At 37.8% G+C, this 16,267-nt stretch overlaps 1 protein-coding gene across 1 annotated transcript in view; it reads right to left on the minus strand.

Moving 5' to 3' along the window:
• Positions 1 to 7,099: 7,099 nt before the first annotated feature.
• LOC143440593 (leukocyte immunoglobulin-like receptor subfamily A member 6) overlaps positions 7,100 to 16,267 on the minus strand; it is a 39,101-nt gene continuing 29,933 nt past the window's right edge. Inside the window, exons 7-11 of the mRNA XM_076927404.1 lie at positions 11,270 to 11,413; positions 10,781 to 11,065; positions 10,336 to 10,638; positions 9,286 to 9,321; positions 7,100 to 8,702 (exon numbers count right to left, since the gene is read on the minus strand). Coding sequence (XP_076783519.1) covers positions 8,557 to 8,702; positions 9,286 to 9,321; positions 10,336 to 10,638; positions 10,781 to 11,065; positions 11,270 to 11,413 — 914 coding nt within the window. The 3' untranslated portion in view covers positions 7,100 to 8,556. The remainder of the gene's footprint in view (positions 8,703 to 9,285; positions 9,322 to 10,335; positions 10,639 to 10,780; positions 11,066 to 11,269; positions 11,414 to 16,267) is intronic.

Genomic DNA, 16,267 nt, shown 5'->3' on the forward strand with positions numbered 1-16,267 from the left:
GGTAGCACTAAGGAGATCCAAATGGTGAAAGGCAAGCCCAATAACATAAGCATCAGCAACCCAGGGTACTTGGCATCATTAGAATCTAGTTCTCCCACACTAGAAAGTCCTGAATTCCCCATGTCATTAGGAAAGCAAGATTCAGATTTAAAATCACTTCTAATGATGATGATAGAGGACTTAAGAAGGACATAAATAACACTCTCATAGAATTTGAGGAGAACACAGGTAAACAGGTAGAAGCACTTAAAGAGGAAACACAAAAATCCCTTAAAGAATTACAAGAGAACACAACCAAACAGGTGAAGGAATTAAACAAAACCATCCAGGACATAAAAATGAAAGTAGAAACAATAAAGAAATCACAAAGGGAGACTACATAGACACAAGCATTACCAACAGAATACAAGAGATAGAAGAGAGAATCTCAGGTGCAGAAGACACCATAGAAAATATTGACACAACTGTCAAAGAAAATGCAAAATGCAAAAAGTTCTTAACACAAAACTTTCAGGAAATCCAGGGCACAATGAGAAGCCCAAACCTAAGGATAATAGGTATAGATGAGAGTGAAGATTCCCAACTTAAAGGGCCAATAAATATCTTCAACAAAATTATAGAAGAAAACTTCCTTAACTTAAAGAATGAAATGCCTATAAACATACAAGTTGCCTATAGAACACCAATAGACTAGACTAGAAAAGAAATATCTCCCGTCACATAATAATCAAAACACAAAGTGAACAAAACAAAGAAAGAATATTAAATGCAGCAAGGGAAAAAGGCCCAGTAACATACAAAGGCAGACGTATCAGAAGTACACCAGATTTCTCACCAGATACTATAAAAGCTAGAAGATGCTGGACAGATGTCATACAGACCCTAAGAGAACACAAATGCCAGCCCAGGTTACTATACCCAGAAAAACTCTCAATTACCATAGATGGAGAAACCAAGATATTCTATGACAAAACCAAATTTACACAGTATCTTTCCACAAATTCAGCCCTATAAGAATAATAGAGGGAAAACTCCAATACAAGGAGGGAAATTATACCCTAGAAAAAGAAATAAAGTAATCTTCCAACACACTGAAAAGAAGATAGCCACACAAACATAATTCCACCTCTAATAACAAAAATAACAGCAAGCAACAATCATTTTTCCTTAGTATCTCTTAACGTCAATGGACTCAATTCCCAATAAAAAGACATAGACTAATGGACTGGATACATAAACAGGACCCCACATTTTGCTGCATACAGGAAACCCACCTCAGTGACAAAGACAGACTCTACCTTAGAGTAAAAAGCTGGAAAACAATTTTTCAAGTACACGGTCCTAAGAAACAAGCTGGAGTAGACATTCTCAGTTCTCTAGCCTGAGAACACAAAGGGAGGGACTCATATCTCTACCTGTATAGGTAGTTGAGCGTGGCCTTGCCATGTATCAGTGGAAGTGGAGGGCCTTGATGCCTGAAAGTTTGGACTCCCTAGTATTGGGGAATTTGAGAACAGGGAGGCAGGAATGGGAGGATGGTGGGAACACATCGTCATAGTAATAGGAGGAGGGAGATGGGGTAAGGGGTTTTGGGGAAAGGTAAATAAATAAAATAGCCAATTTAACAAAATCAGATAATGTGTCTAGCAATTGTAGTTGAGTTATTGATACTTTTTGACAACAATTTATTACGGGGATTTCTCATAGTCCTCATGGACAAGGTATTGTGGATGAGGACAAAGGAACTTTAAAAAGATTGGTGAGACATACTGTTGCTGAGACAAAAATATGATGCTGACCTGTGAGCTTGCTGTATGCCCTGACAAGGGTGACTGGGTAGCTCTATTGGACATATGTTCCTGACCCACCTTTGCTTGACTATACCCCAGATGGGACAAGCTTCCTTGCATCAAGTTTTTAGACATTGTGGGATAGAGAATAGAAAAGAGAAACTATGTCTCTTGTATTCTTCTTGAAGGTGCCCAGCTATTAGGACTCATTCATGTACTGGTCTGGAGATCAGTCCAATATGGGAGGTAGCAGTCTACTTTTGGAGGACTGGATCTGGACTTTCTCAGGAACATGTTTGGAAGCTGGCTGTAGCTTGCTGTGCTGTTGGGATAGTGAGAGATGGTGCTGGGACAGGATCTTAATTTAAAGCAAGGATTGCTGCATGTTTTGGGGCTCTTTAATTATCAAGCTAAAATTGGTTTTGTCTCTTCTACAGCATTTGTTGTGGGTTGCATTGACTGTATAATTTTCAATTATGTTAGTGTGTTGACACCTGGCATGTCTGTTATGGAGGTCTATCAGCCAGCTTTTGTCTCACTGGCCTGAGTATTAGAAAACCTTGATTCTCTGAAAAAAGCTTGAAAGTGCTGGAAGAAGTGAGTTAGGCTTTAAGCAGAAGCAAGAGGGTAGCAGGCTTGATTATTGCTGGTATCACAGCTTTAATTACATTGATTGCTAGCACCACTGCTTCTGCAATAGAATCGACACAACGAGTTAAGACAACTATTTTTGTTAACCATCTAGCAAAAAATGTTACTAATGTATTGAGTATACAAAAGGATTTATATAGGTATCTGGAACAACAAATGATGCTCTATAAACTATTTAAATTATCTGAAGGAGGTTCAGGGTTCAAGAGTTAGGAGCCATTCCAAATGTCATTACAAATATTATTGGAGTAGTGTTACTTTTGAAATTCACAATGATTGTCATTATAATTAGAAAAAAGTTTAAAGACACCTGTAGGATATTTACCATAATCCTAACACCTCTTTGGGTGTGTTAATTTTGCACAATGAGATTATGAATTTAAAGAATGTTGCTCTGTTGACCTTTGATGCTGCAGATAATGCCAATAAAATTATTCATGGCTTGAGCTCAGTATTTCCATTTTGGACAAACCTTAGGAATGGCATATATAACTTGATCAGACTAGCCCTTCTTGTTCTGGGAATACTTTTATTCCTACCCATTGTGTTAAAGCTTACCTTTAACAACATCAACATATTGGCAGCCAAAGTACATGGCTTAAACCTGAAAATGGACCCCCAGACAGAGTTATTAAATTAACAGGCTGGCAAGCCAAGGATGGGTAAGATTCTGTATAGAGCCCTTTGCCAACCTAAGACAGAAGTGCATTGCCTTTGATAATGCATATTCCATGATGGGTAAGGAAGGCATTTTTGACAGACTCAGTCTTGTTAATGAAATAAAAGAGGGGGAGAGGTGGAGAGCCTTTGGGGCTTCTTGGTAAGAAGCTGATATGGGCCAAGGACAAGGAAAGGAGCTGCTTGACAAGAATATGACATTGGCCAAAGACAAGGCTTCAAGCAGGAATCTGACATTAGACTAGAACAAAGAAGTAATTTCAGGTAAGAGTCTAAATCGTAGGCTACAACAAAAAAGTAATATCAGTCAGGAATCTAAATTTTAGGTTAGAACAAGTAAGTAGGCTTTAGACATGAATATAACCTTGGGTTAGGATAGGGAAGTAGGCTCAGATAATTTGTTCATCCTGATAAGTGTTTAGAAACAGTGACCACAGGAGTGCTCATGTAACTGGATTTAATGCCTTGCTTTCTCTTTGACTATTTGTGCTTATTGTATTGCTTGTTCCTCGACTATTTGCATCTATTGTATTGTTAGACCCTCAACCTAGAACTGACCTTATTACATGCATGTAATCAAAATCATATAAAAGCATAAAGGAAGAGGGAGTATAGGATAGAGGGGTTCTAGAGATCGGAAATGGGGAAAGAGGATGACATCTGTACTGTAAATAAATAAAATATTTAATAAAAAAACAAAAAAAGAAAGTGCTTTACACAGATGCATGTTTCTTATAGTAACAAACTGGTTATTCAGAGCCAGTTCACAATTTTCAGTTTAATTTTTTTGTTTCACTGTTATAATTCAGAATAAAACATTTTTCAATCTGTATTTAACTGTTTTATGAGCAGCTGAAAACACCATATTTCATTCTGTATCTTAGTGATAGGGAATGGTTGATAGATCTTCATTCTTAGCAAGGGAATTGCCAGCATGGTCCTAATTTGTGCTCCAGTTAAAACTGCTGTAAGGAGAAAATGACAACTCAAACATCTTTGTAATTTCTCTTTGGAGATTCTCTTAATAAAAAAGTTTGTTTAAAAACTGCTTTGTTGTCTTCAAAAGTGATATAAAATAGCAAGAGGTGACTGATCTGTTTGTATTCTGTATTTATCTTAGTTGTCAAAATAAATGAGGTTCACATTAAACTTGTCTCCATTCTCATCCCCATGTTTATCTGGCACACTTGTGACTTCACTTGTGGTGTAATGTCTTATTAAAGAAGATGTTAAAGAAAAAAGAAATGTAACCACAAAATGGAGCAGAGACTGAAGGAACTGCCAACAGTGGCAGGCCCAACTTGAAACCCATCCCATGGCCATCCATCAATCCCTGACACTAAGTGATACTATGTTGTGGTGGTAGAGGAGCCTAGTGTAGCTGTTCTCTGGGAGGCTCTACCCAGCAGCTAAGATTCAGATACCCACAGCCAAACATTGGATGGAGATCAAGAACCCCATCAATGAGTTTGGGAAAGGATTAAAGGCCCTGAAAGAGCATGTGACCCCATAGGAAGACCAGCAATGTCAACTAACCTGTACCCATGGGGGCACTGAGAGACTGAGCCACAAATCCAAGATTTACAAGAGCTTGTTCAAGGCCCCTGGAACTTACATAGCAGAAGGCTGCCTGGTGTGGCCTCAGTAGGATAGGATGTGCCTAATCCTGCAGAGACTTGATGCACTAGGGTCAGGGGATACCCAGGGAGGCAACCCTCTTAGATGGATGAGGTGAAGAACTGTAAAGGGAAACCAGATGGGAAAGCAATTGGGATATTAATTAATTAATTAATTAATTAATCAAAATAACATTATTTTATTTATCATAGAGCCAGGGGATTATGAACATATTTCTGTTCTTTGATATTAACTATAGTGAGGACTCAGTATGTTCTTACTCAATCTCCAGAACACAAAATACATGCAGACTTCTGGTATAAGTTGATCTGAGTTTGAATGGTTAGCTTGCCATTTGAAAGTAAGTAAATATCTCATAATTTCAATTACCTAAATGAAATATGGGACTCTTATGAGTCATACTGTTTTTGGCTTACCAAACAAAAATATTTGTCTCTGGGATTAACCAGAGATCTGATATGAGGATGTTCCCAGGCGTTTGTTAGTGTGACCCTAACTAAGACTAATAGCATGGGGGATATGGAAAATTAAGTGGCCACCACTCATAGCCAGGTGATACTTCCAGTAGAAGGAGGGAGACATCAACCCACTCACAGAATGTTGGGCCCAGATTTTGCACTGACTATAAGATTCACATGAATAAAGATGGATCAGAGACTCAGTGAATGGACAACCAAAGAGTGGCCCAACTTAAGACATGTCCTATGGGAAAGAGCCAAACCTTGACACTATTAATGACACTCTGTTATGCTTGCAGTCAGAAGCCTAACATAACTGTCTCCTTAGAGACATTCAGAAGCTGGTTGTAATAGATGCAAAGACTCACAACTAAACATCAGGTGTTGCTTGGGGAGTATTGCAGAAAAATCAGGGACAGTATTAAGTGACCTACAGGGGGTCAAGGACACCAAAAGAATACCTACAAATCTTGGCCCATGGGTCTCACGGAGACTGAACCAACAACAACCAACAATCATGCAGTGGCTGCACATAGGTCCCCTGCACATGTGTGGCAGAATGCAGCATGGTCTTCATTTGGATCCTTTAACAATTGTTGCAGGGCTGTCTCTGACTCAGTTGTCTGCCATTAGAACCCCCATAACTATTTGGACTTTTTTGTTGAGTCTTTGTGGGATAGGATATGATTTGTCCTGCTTAGACTTGGTGTCTAATGGCAGGATAGTACCTAAGAGGGTCTTATTCTCTGAGTAGAAGGGGAAGTTGTAAATGGGAGAATAATTTGTGTGTCTGGGACTGGGAGAAAAGGAAAGTGAGAACACCCTTAATGTAAAGTGAAAAAAAATTAATGAAAGAAAAAATAATGTAAGCATTACTTATTTTTACTTATCTAAATGTTACATGGAAATATTGTGCTTCATAGTGTTGTTGGCTTACCTAGTAAGAAGTATTTGTGTCTTGCTTTGCCATCTGCATGAGGAAGCAGCAAGAATTGTCATTACATGTCATTTGTTTCTTTGCTGCTTTTGTAAATCATTATTAGTTAACATTTTTGATATTTGTAATTGAAAAATCAATTCAAATATGATCAGTGTTGAGTTTTGTGTCTCAAGATGAGATTTATGAAGCTCTTATATTATAGATGTGTATTTGGTCTAAATGGTGCCAGTAGTTTCTATTCTCTGTGTCTCTTTGGATAATTAATTGTAAGGTAGACACTTGCATTCTAGTGAATATAGATAGTTTTTGCAATGAACGAATAAGATAAGATATACCATAAATGTAAATCCCATTAGCTACAAAAAGCATAAATGAAGAGTTCCTTGGTACCATTATCTGATTGAGTGCACATTGTGCATTATTTTCTCACAAGTTCCTTTTATTCACGTTGAATTAGTGGTCGAAAAAGCTTCCAGTTTTCTCCTGAAAGCTTTCTATGGCTCTGCCTTATATTTAATTATAGGCAGAAGAGTAGGCTGTAAGGACAAAAGCATGCTTGACAATTACTAAATGCATCATATCGATATATAAAATAGTGAAATAATAAAATTCAAAAATCCCCAACAATATTTATTTATGCAGTTCATAGTGATATCTCACTTGCATCTGACCACATATGTAAAGTTGGTTCCATATGTCCCCTCTGAAACTCTGCCCTGGTGCTTTGTTCACACTTTTACATGATCAGAATGAAAACACTGTCTAAGAGTGCATTTGGTCATATCTTATATTACAACTTAATGACACATGATGAAAAAATAAGAGTATCCAGTGGCGTGTAAATAGTATACTTCATAAATGTATAGAATTGTTAGTTAATACATATTCACTATTTAAAAACACAGAGAAGACATTCAATGCAACATTGTAGAAAACAACAAATGTAAAGATCATTGCAGATGTAGTGTTTTTATTGTGAAATGGGAATTACTCATAAATTCCCACAGGAAGTAAGGAATGTAAAGTATCATCTTTTTAAGGAGATCACATTTGAAAAAGTTGGAAATGACATTGTATTAGTTGATCAAGTCAGAAATGTCCCCTAAAGATAAGACACATGTGCCCCTTCTCAGACAAATAAAGTAAATAAAGAAAAAAGTGTGTATACTTTTCTGTTAGAAGAGATAAATTGTCAAAGAGTATGTCACTAGACATAAGCTAACAAAGGAATAGAGATGTAATCTTAGACAACGTTTTTTATCTTCTTGGAAGCTCTCAATGTGTATGGAGATGAGGGACTATTGAGGAGGGGCTGAGGAGAGGATAGGTTCAAAATCCATTGCATGAGATTTTCAATAAAATTGTAAAAAATCTTTGAAAAGAAACCACGCTTCCCAAATTAGGGTAAAAGTTAATATTCAAAATTCATGATTGTATCGTTAACTTACAAAACGATTGCCTTTTGAGTAATCATTAATGAATAGTGAGATTTGAAATTACAAGGAAAACATCAAGCACGTATCACTTCTGAACTACCCACATGTGAATTTAACTTGGATTTATGAGTTACTATTAAGTAATGTACACAATGATTAGCAAATACCAAGTGTAGACCCTGTTTAATAAATTTTTATTTTATGAGTGAAAGTGTAAAATGTAAAGTGCACAGCAGCAAAACAACTGTCCTAACTTCACTAAAGTATGTGGAGATGAACAAACTTTGGGTTTGGTTAATGTAAGTTTGTCCTGTTCTCATGTACAAGTGCTTTAAAATAACAAAGAACATAAAATTCTGTATTTCAAAGTTATGGCAACATTAAAACTCAGGGCAATAGTACATCACCTTTTTAGTTCTGAATAGGGTCATTGATTTGAAGGCAAATATAATGTTTTCAAAAGGAATCATCAGATAATTCTAGTAATGAACATTGAAGTTATAGAAGATTTCAGAGAGAGTTTAAGAGCACCATTTTCATTAAATTTTATTCACTCTGGAATCTGGCTCTTCCAAATATGTGTGCTGTTTCAAATATGTTCTCTTTCTCAGTAATAAAATTAAAGGCTCATGTTGAACAGCATTGACTCAGGCAATGTAGAGGAAATGTTATTTGAAGATGAGGGAAAGTGATGGTTCATAGGATACAAAACACATGGAGGTCAAAAGAGCAGTGAGCAAATATTCACAGTGAAGTGTGTGGGAAAGGAGGACAGTGGAACAAGCAAAGTGCTCTTGAATGACATCCCCAGAATTTCTCAAACTCACAACACATTTACTGCCTTGACCTTCTCCAACTGTAGAACACTAAGGAACACTCAGTTTTCTTTACTCCATTTTCTGTATTGGATCACTCAACTTATTTCCATGGTCTGTTCAAGTGTGGATCCTAGTGATCTTTCTTGTTTATGTCCTGGTTGCATCTTGTTCCACTTTCTTGAAGTTCCAAGCCTCTAAAAGCAGTATCACCAGAGTCACAAGAACCAAGGCAGCCAAAACCATCCTGATGAGATTCTCAACTGTGTGATCTTGGTGGTGTGAGGCTGGGGCTTCTGTATAAAGAGGTCAAAGAAATGAAGTCACACCAAAATTTTCTCACACTAAGTTTTTATGCACAAAGTTCCCTTCTCTTTGACAGAACTAGACCCTTTGTGTTTATCTCTTAATTTGGAAATTTCTTTCTCACCTTATTATTATGTGGTCATGCTTTTTGCATGTTTGCATTGTTTGAGTATCACCAGAGTATCAAAAATTTGAGAAAATTATATGAAGGTATGGGAAACATGTTGCTTTATTGTGGAGAAATAAGAGAAAAGGTCAGAGATGTTTTTCCTCATGTCTGAATCTCAAAAGAACATTGTAATTTCCCTTCATTACTCATTAAAAATTGTCATGGACCCAAAGCCTAGAAAGAAAACTCATCATAGATTTCAGGAAAGCAGTTGATAAAAGGTGGAGTAAAGGATGGGCTGAAATGTAGGTAAAGATATTGAAGCCTAAGCTATGTAAGGAACAGGTCATCTAAGTGGAAAGCAAGTCTAGTTGGGCCACCTCTCAACTTCAGAGGAGGATACACCAACACATAATGATCTTAACACTTGCTTTACATCCCCCATCAGGAAAGCCATCACTTACCATCTTCAATGTGGGTAGGGGACTGGTCAACAGAATCTGCCAAAGATAGATGGAGACATGAATGTTTGAGTTCCCAGCTCTTGACTATGCCCTGTCTTTTTCTCTGGGTCCTCAATCTGCATTGTAAGTTCAGTTGGATATCATGCTGTTGTATACAAATTTTGTGCCTCTGTGTTCTTGGACATTTGTGAAGATCAGGGTTCTGCCCACCAATCCTCTACAAAGCATATCATTGAATTCTGGAGGGATAGAAACTCTGAGGTACTTAGAATTACTTGCTTAAGTGTGTGCACTGCAAGTACCAAATACTTCTGTTGAGTCGCTATTACCATGAGTCTAGGCACAGTGTTTTAGGAAATAAAGACAAATAAGAATAAAGAACCAAGTCTACCACAGAAGCCATCTTCTCTTTAGATTTTTGCTAACTTGATATAAGCTAGAATTGTCTAGAAAGAGACAATATCAATTAAAAAATGTGTACCATATTAGTCTATAGGCAAAATGTGGGACAATTTCTCAGATTTATTGATGATTGCTGTAGGATGGCAAACAACCATGGGTGATTATGACCCTGGATAGTTGGATCTTGATGTTAGGAAAAACGCAGTCTTAGCAGGCTTTGGTGAGAAAGTCTGTAAGCAGTGCTAAACTATGGCTTCTGCTTCAGTAACTAGTTTGAGCAGCTACCCCTCGTCCTTTTCATGATGGACTATAAGCTATCATATGGAATAAGCACTTTCCTTTCTGTGTTGTTTTAGATCATGGCGATTTACCACAACAGTGGAATCTAAGTAGTATAGAGACAATTTCTAATTATTTTCTGAATTTTATGTCACCCTCTACTATCTGTTCTAAATTACAGTGAATCCTGGAGGAACTTACTTTACTGGATTCTGAGTGATAATCTGTAATGAGCAGTTAATGCTTTTGACCCAAAAAGATTTTTTTAATCTCAGGGCATTCCCCCACCCCCATTCTAGGCTACAAATCATTTTAGGAAAGAGACCAAAGTGATCAAATACATTAAAAGGTGATGGATGGGTTTCTTACCTGAGACCATGAGGTCAAGAGGGTTACTTGATTTTGACCAAATCTGTGGTTCATTTCTAAAAGAGCCATAGCATCTGAAAGTTCCATTGTGGTTGGGAGTAACAGCATCCAGAACAAAAGTAGCATAGAATGATTGATTGGCTTGATGCTGTGAGTACACGATCCATGAGAGGTTATAATTTCCTTCCTGGATCAGAATGAATTTGCCAAATCTTATGGAGGAGCTACAGTTAAAGGCTATGGGAACTCCAGAGGTCACATCAGGGCTGGGCCAGATGGACAGACTGGGATTTTCATAGGCTCCTAGGATACAAGAGGCAGTGTGAGATATGAACTTGAGCTACCTACATTTCCTCCTGGATTTTGCTCTAAGAGAAGAGCTCCTGGAGAATAGAACTCTTTCTTAAAAGAAAGCCCCTGCTGGGTCCCCTGAGTGTACTCTCACCTGTCATCACCAGCTCCATGGCATCACTATGCTCTGAAAAGCCAGCAGCAGTCTTATAGTAACATTTATATATGTCTGCATAAGTTGCTGTCATGTATTCAATGCTGAACTTGGCCTTATTTCTGGTTTCTAAAGGTACTTGTTTGTCCCAAGGATTTTTGCTTTGATTTTTTAGCAGAAGATACTCCTGGGCCTCTGAGAGCCCCTGACACCAGATAATCACAGGTTTATACAGGGCAATCATAGAGCCTGGCTCAGCCCAGATGATGGGCTTTGGGAGTAGTCCTGTAAAGAAATCAAAGGCAGAGTCCCAGTATATCTTCCTTCAGACACCAACTCTTAGCACAGAACACCCCCATGGAACAAGACATTAGCCCATAAATGCTTTTATCCCCATCACCATTGTTTGGAATTTACCCACTAGAGAGTAAATAGAGGTTTTCTCATCAGAGTGAAGAATCGAATCTTGGGATGGCTGGAGACACTCACCTGCCTGTACTGCAGTTCTGTGTTCCAAAATAAGACCTGGAGGAAAAAATTCTCTCAGAGCTTTTTCACATTGAGAGCCACAGTGGATTCCCTGGGGTAGCCATGTGAAATTAAACCTGTCTGTTGAGTATGTTTCCTTACAGACTTAACAGTCCACTCCCCCTCTTCATATCTCACCAAAGTACAGCAGCAGTGTGAGCATGGTGATCATGGATGGTTCTGGTAAGGTTCATAACCGTGCTTCTGAGCCAGTCTGACAAATGTTCTTAACATCGGCAGATATGCAGCTTGAAGTCAGGTTCTTCCTGTCACGGGTTATGTATATCATAGCTATTATGGGAAGTAAAACTTCTGTATTTTCCTGTGTACAGAGGATTGCGTAGTACTCACGTCTCTGAAGTGATTTTAGAGAATATTTTTCTCTATTTCTCAAAGATTACCTTCTATCCTCTGTTTCCCAAGCCAGAGTACATTCACAGGTAACAACATTTTATTTTAAACTAGAAACAATGACAGATCCTCGTTATGGAAATGGGATGTTGGTGAAAACCAACACATTCATGCTTTTTCCATTGTAGGTCATAATCCCAAGTTGGCTCTACTGCCTCAAGTCAAATGTTCCTTAAGGTGTGTCTCATAGCAGGTCACCTCTCATTCCTAAAAAGTCTCCAGTGGTTTTCTTCAACTTTTGCCAGATTGACCTGATCCACTTAACTAAGCACCAGTGTTTTACCAAGTCTCTTATCTCTTTTCACTTGTTTCTGTGAGGCTGACTCCTTTGACTGCATGGTTGCATTATCAAGATATTGTTATTGTGTTGAGACCATTAGGCTTAATTCCTCCTCCAAGATCTTTAACTTAAGGACTTTCTGGTTCTAGAGGTTTAAGTTTAGATTCTGGGTGTGAGAATGTAGGCACTTTTGGATTTATTTTCCATTCCTCCACCTGAACTTTGTTGTCTGGCTTCTATTATCCCAGAGAGATAATAGTAGCACCAAGTCCTGGGGATGCCTGTACATTGTGGAAATCTATCTTCTGAGGATGCAATGAAAGAAATTTGGTGTTTCCCTTTTCTATTATCAGTAGCTGTTATGTCACACATATTTTTGAGGGCTGGGTATATAAGTACTTTATTAAGGAAGATGGTTGATTTTCACAATATTAGACCTCATGCAGATATTATTCTTTCTTGAAGCAGATAAATAAATGAAAATGACTTAGAGGGGTTTGGTGGTGGCATAGATTTGTAAAAATTGCCCAAGTTCATGTAAACAGCCTTCTACCCATACTTTGGTTGTGTAATAACAATTACAGTTCCTGGTTCACCCTACCACACTTAGGTGACATTGTTTATCTGTTTCTAGCAGTGCTGACTTATGTGGGTGTTTAAAAATGTTCCTCTCACTCAAATGAAGTTGCCCAAACCACCGTAAGTTTAATTATTCTTAGACTACTGGAGTACATATATGCTCAGTTCAGAATCTATAACTAGAATGCCAACAATCACCATTCTCCATTTGCCTCTATATTGCATAGAGGGAATAAAGAACATAGTGGTTTTGGAGCCTCCAGAACTTATAATATTTATAGTCAACAGTATTTAAAGAATACCAAACCTATAAAATTCAGAGGAGACATGGTTTTTTTTTTTTTTAACAAACTAATGAAAGACAAAATAGTCATACATTTTAAGAACATGATAAATCTTAACTTTCAATCAAATACTATTTTCTCAACACAATATTTGTCTCTCCATTGTAAATAAGGTATATCTGTCAACATTGATATAAGTGCATTTCAGAATGTATTTTTGGAATTCTGTAGACATAAATGAAAAAATAAATAAGAATTTTATTTTCTGCATTTTCCAACTGCTGAGACAAAATCACCAGATCCTTACCCATTAGATCTCACCATGAAGAGTGAAGAAGATAAACTTTATAGATAAATGGATGGTGCTTGAAATACTTATTCTGAGTGACTAAACTTATATCCAGATTTCCATTTCCTTCCTAGCTGAGGCAGATTGCCAACTAGTCTGCTCCCCTGAAGACACTACAGCCTGAAGGCATCCCAGGAAATATGCTGCACACATGGCAACTGGTAAGTACCCTGCCAATGGCCCACAGCCACCACTGGGAGCTCAGTGAACTTAGACCCATCATTCTCTAAAACCCTCACCCCCTGAATTTCACTCCTCTTCTTGTCTGCACCTTCTGCCTGAGCAGATTGTCAGCTAGTATGCTCCCCTGAAGGCACCACAGCCTGAAGGCATCCCAGGAGTTCATGTGCACATAAGGCAACTGGGCAACTGACACCACAGTCTGAAGACCTCTGAGGGATTCTATGGCATGCAGGGGAACTGACCCAAAAGTCTGACAGCCTCCCTGGAGTTCTGCTGTACACAGGGAAACAGAAAGCACAGTTTGTAGGCCTCCTTGGAGAATAGCTACACACAGGGCAACAGCTCAACTGCTCCTCTGAAGACCCAACAGTTTGAAGGCCTCCCTGGACATCTTCTGCAGCCAGGGCAACAGATCAGCAGCTTCTCTGGCCATCTGAAGTCCCTGCAGTCTAAAGAACTTGCAGAAGGTCTCACAGAGAGTCACTGGAGCCAGGGCAACAAGTCACCAGCATAAATGCCCCTCTGAAGACCCCACAGTTAGAAGCCCTCACAGAGGGTTCTGCTACAACCAGGGCCACAGGCCCACCAAGAGACCTGAAGCAACCCAGGGACAAAAGAGACAGGCTCCAAGACAGAGACTAGCATACATCAGGGATAACCACATGGTAAGAGACAAGTATGAGATTACTGGCAACAGATGCCAATATACATGGGCATTATCAGAGCCCTATTCTCCCACTGCAGCAAGCCCTGAATACAATACATCTTAAAATCAGGAAGCTGGCCTAAAATCCTCTCATGAAGATCATAGAGTTCTTTAAGCAAGATATAAAAAAACTCACTGAAAGAAATACAGGAAAACATAGGCAAACAGGTAGAAGGCCTTAAAGAGGAAACAAATCCATTAAAGAAATACAGAAAAACACAACCAAACAGGTGAAGGAATTGAATAAAGTGGTCCAAGTCCTAAAGGTGGAAAGAGAAACAAAAAAGAAATCAAAAGTGGAGTAAACCCTGGAAATGGAAATCCTAGGAAAGTAGTCAGGAATTACAGATTTAAGCATCACCAACCGAATACAAGAGATAGAAGAGATACTCTCAAGTGTAGAAGATACCTTATAAGAGATTAACAGAACTATCAAAGAAAATTCAAAACTTAAAAAACTCCTAACTCAAAATACCAAGAAACCCAAGACACATTGAAAAGACCAAAATTAAGAATAATAAGAATAGAGGAGAGTGAAGATTCCCAGCTTACAGGACCTGAAAATATCTTCAACAAAATCATATAAGAAAACTTCCCAAACCTAAAGAAAGAGATGGCCATAAAGGTACAAAAAGCCTATAGAACACCAGATAAGTGGTACAAGAAAAGAAACTCCTCTTATAACACAATAATCATAACACTAAATGCACAGAATAAAGAAAGAATATCAAAAGCTGCAAGAGAAAAAGGCCAAATAACATAAAGGCAGACCTATCAAAATTACACCAGACTTCTCAACAGAGACACTAAAAGGCAGAAAAACCTGGTCAGAGGTCATGCATACTCTAGGAGAACACAAATGCTAGCACAGGTTACTATACCTGACAAAACTTTGATCAATATAGATGGAGAAACCCAAGTATTCCAGGACAAAACAAAATTCAAAGAGAAATTGGAGAGTCCAGACCTACAGAGGTTTCTAGAAGGAAAATTCTAACACTGAGACGGTGTCTACACCAAAGAAAAAACAAGATATTAACCGTCTCACAACTAAGCCGAAATGAGAGACCACATACATATAATGCCTTATACAAAAACAAACATAACAGGAACTAACAATAATCTGTCTTTAATATCTCTCAATATTAATAGACTCAACTTACCTATAAAAAGACATAAGCTAACAGATTGGATACATAAAGAGGATCCAGCCTTTTGCTGCATATAAGAAACACACCTCAATAACAAAGACAGAAACTACCTCAACGTAAAAGGCTGGAAAAAGGTCTTACAAGCAAATGGTCCCATGAAACAAGCTGAAGATGCCATTCTAATGTACAATAAAATAAATTTTCAACCAGAAGTGATCAAGCAAGATGAGAAAGGATCTTACATATTCATCAAAGGAAAAATCCACCAAGAGAAAATCTCAATTCTGAACATCTATGCTCCAAATGCATGAGAAACCACATTCATAAAAGAGACTTTACTAAAGCTCAAAACACATATTGAACCTCACACAATAATAGTGGGAGACTTAAACACCACACTCTCACTAATGTACAAGACATTAAAACAAAAACTAGAGAGAGAAAGAGTGAAATTAATAGAGGTTATGAACCAAATAGATTTAACATATATCTACAGAACATTTCATCCTAAAACAAAAGAATATACCTTCTTCTCAGCACCTCATGGTACCTTCTCCAAAATAGATCATTTAATTGGTAACAAAACAAGCCTTGATGATACAAAAAGAATGAAATAATCCCATGCATCCAATTAGATCACCATGACCTAAGGCTAGTCTTCAATAATAACAAAAACAGCAGAAAACCCACATGAAACTGAACAACACTTTACTAAATAATAACTTGGTAAAGAAAGAAAGGAAGAAAGAAAAAAGAAAGAAAGAAGGAAAGAAGTGAAACACTTCCTGAAATTCAATGAAAATGATGACAGAGCATATCCAAACTTATGGGACACAATGAAAACGGTGCTAAGATGAAAATTTATAGCACTAAGTGCCCTGGTAAAGAAATTAGAGATATCTTACATTAGCAACTTGAAAGCACACCTGAGAGCACTAGAACAAAAAGAAGCAAATACACCCAAGAGGAGTCGAAGATAGGAAATAGTCAAACTCAGGGCCAAAATCAATGAAATA

Source organism: Arvicanthis niloticus, chromosome 30, assembly GCF_011762505.2.
Source record: "Arvicanthis niloticus isolate mArvNil1 chromosome 30, mArvNil1.pat.X, whole genome shotgun sequence".
In the NCBI taxonomy this organism is placed as follows: Eukaryota; Metazoa; Chordata; class Mammalia; order Rodentia; family Muridae; genus Arvicanthis; species Arvicanthis niloticus.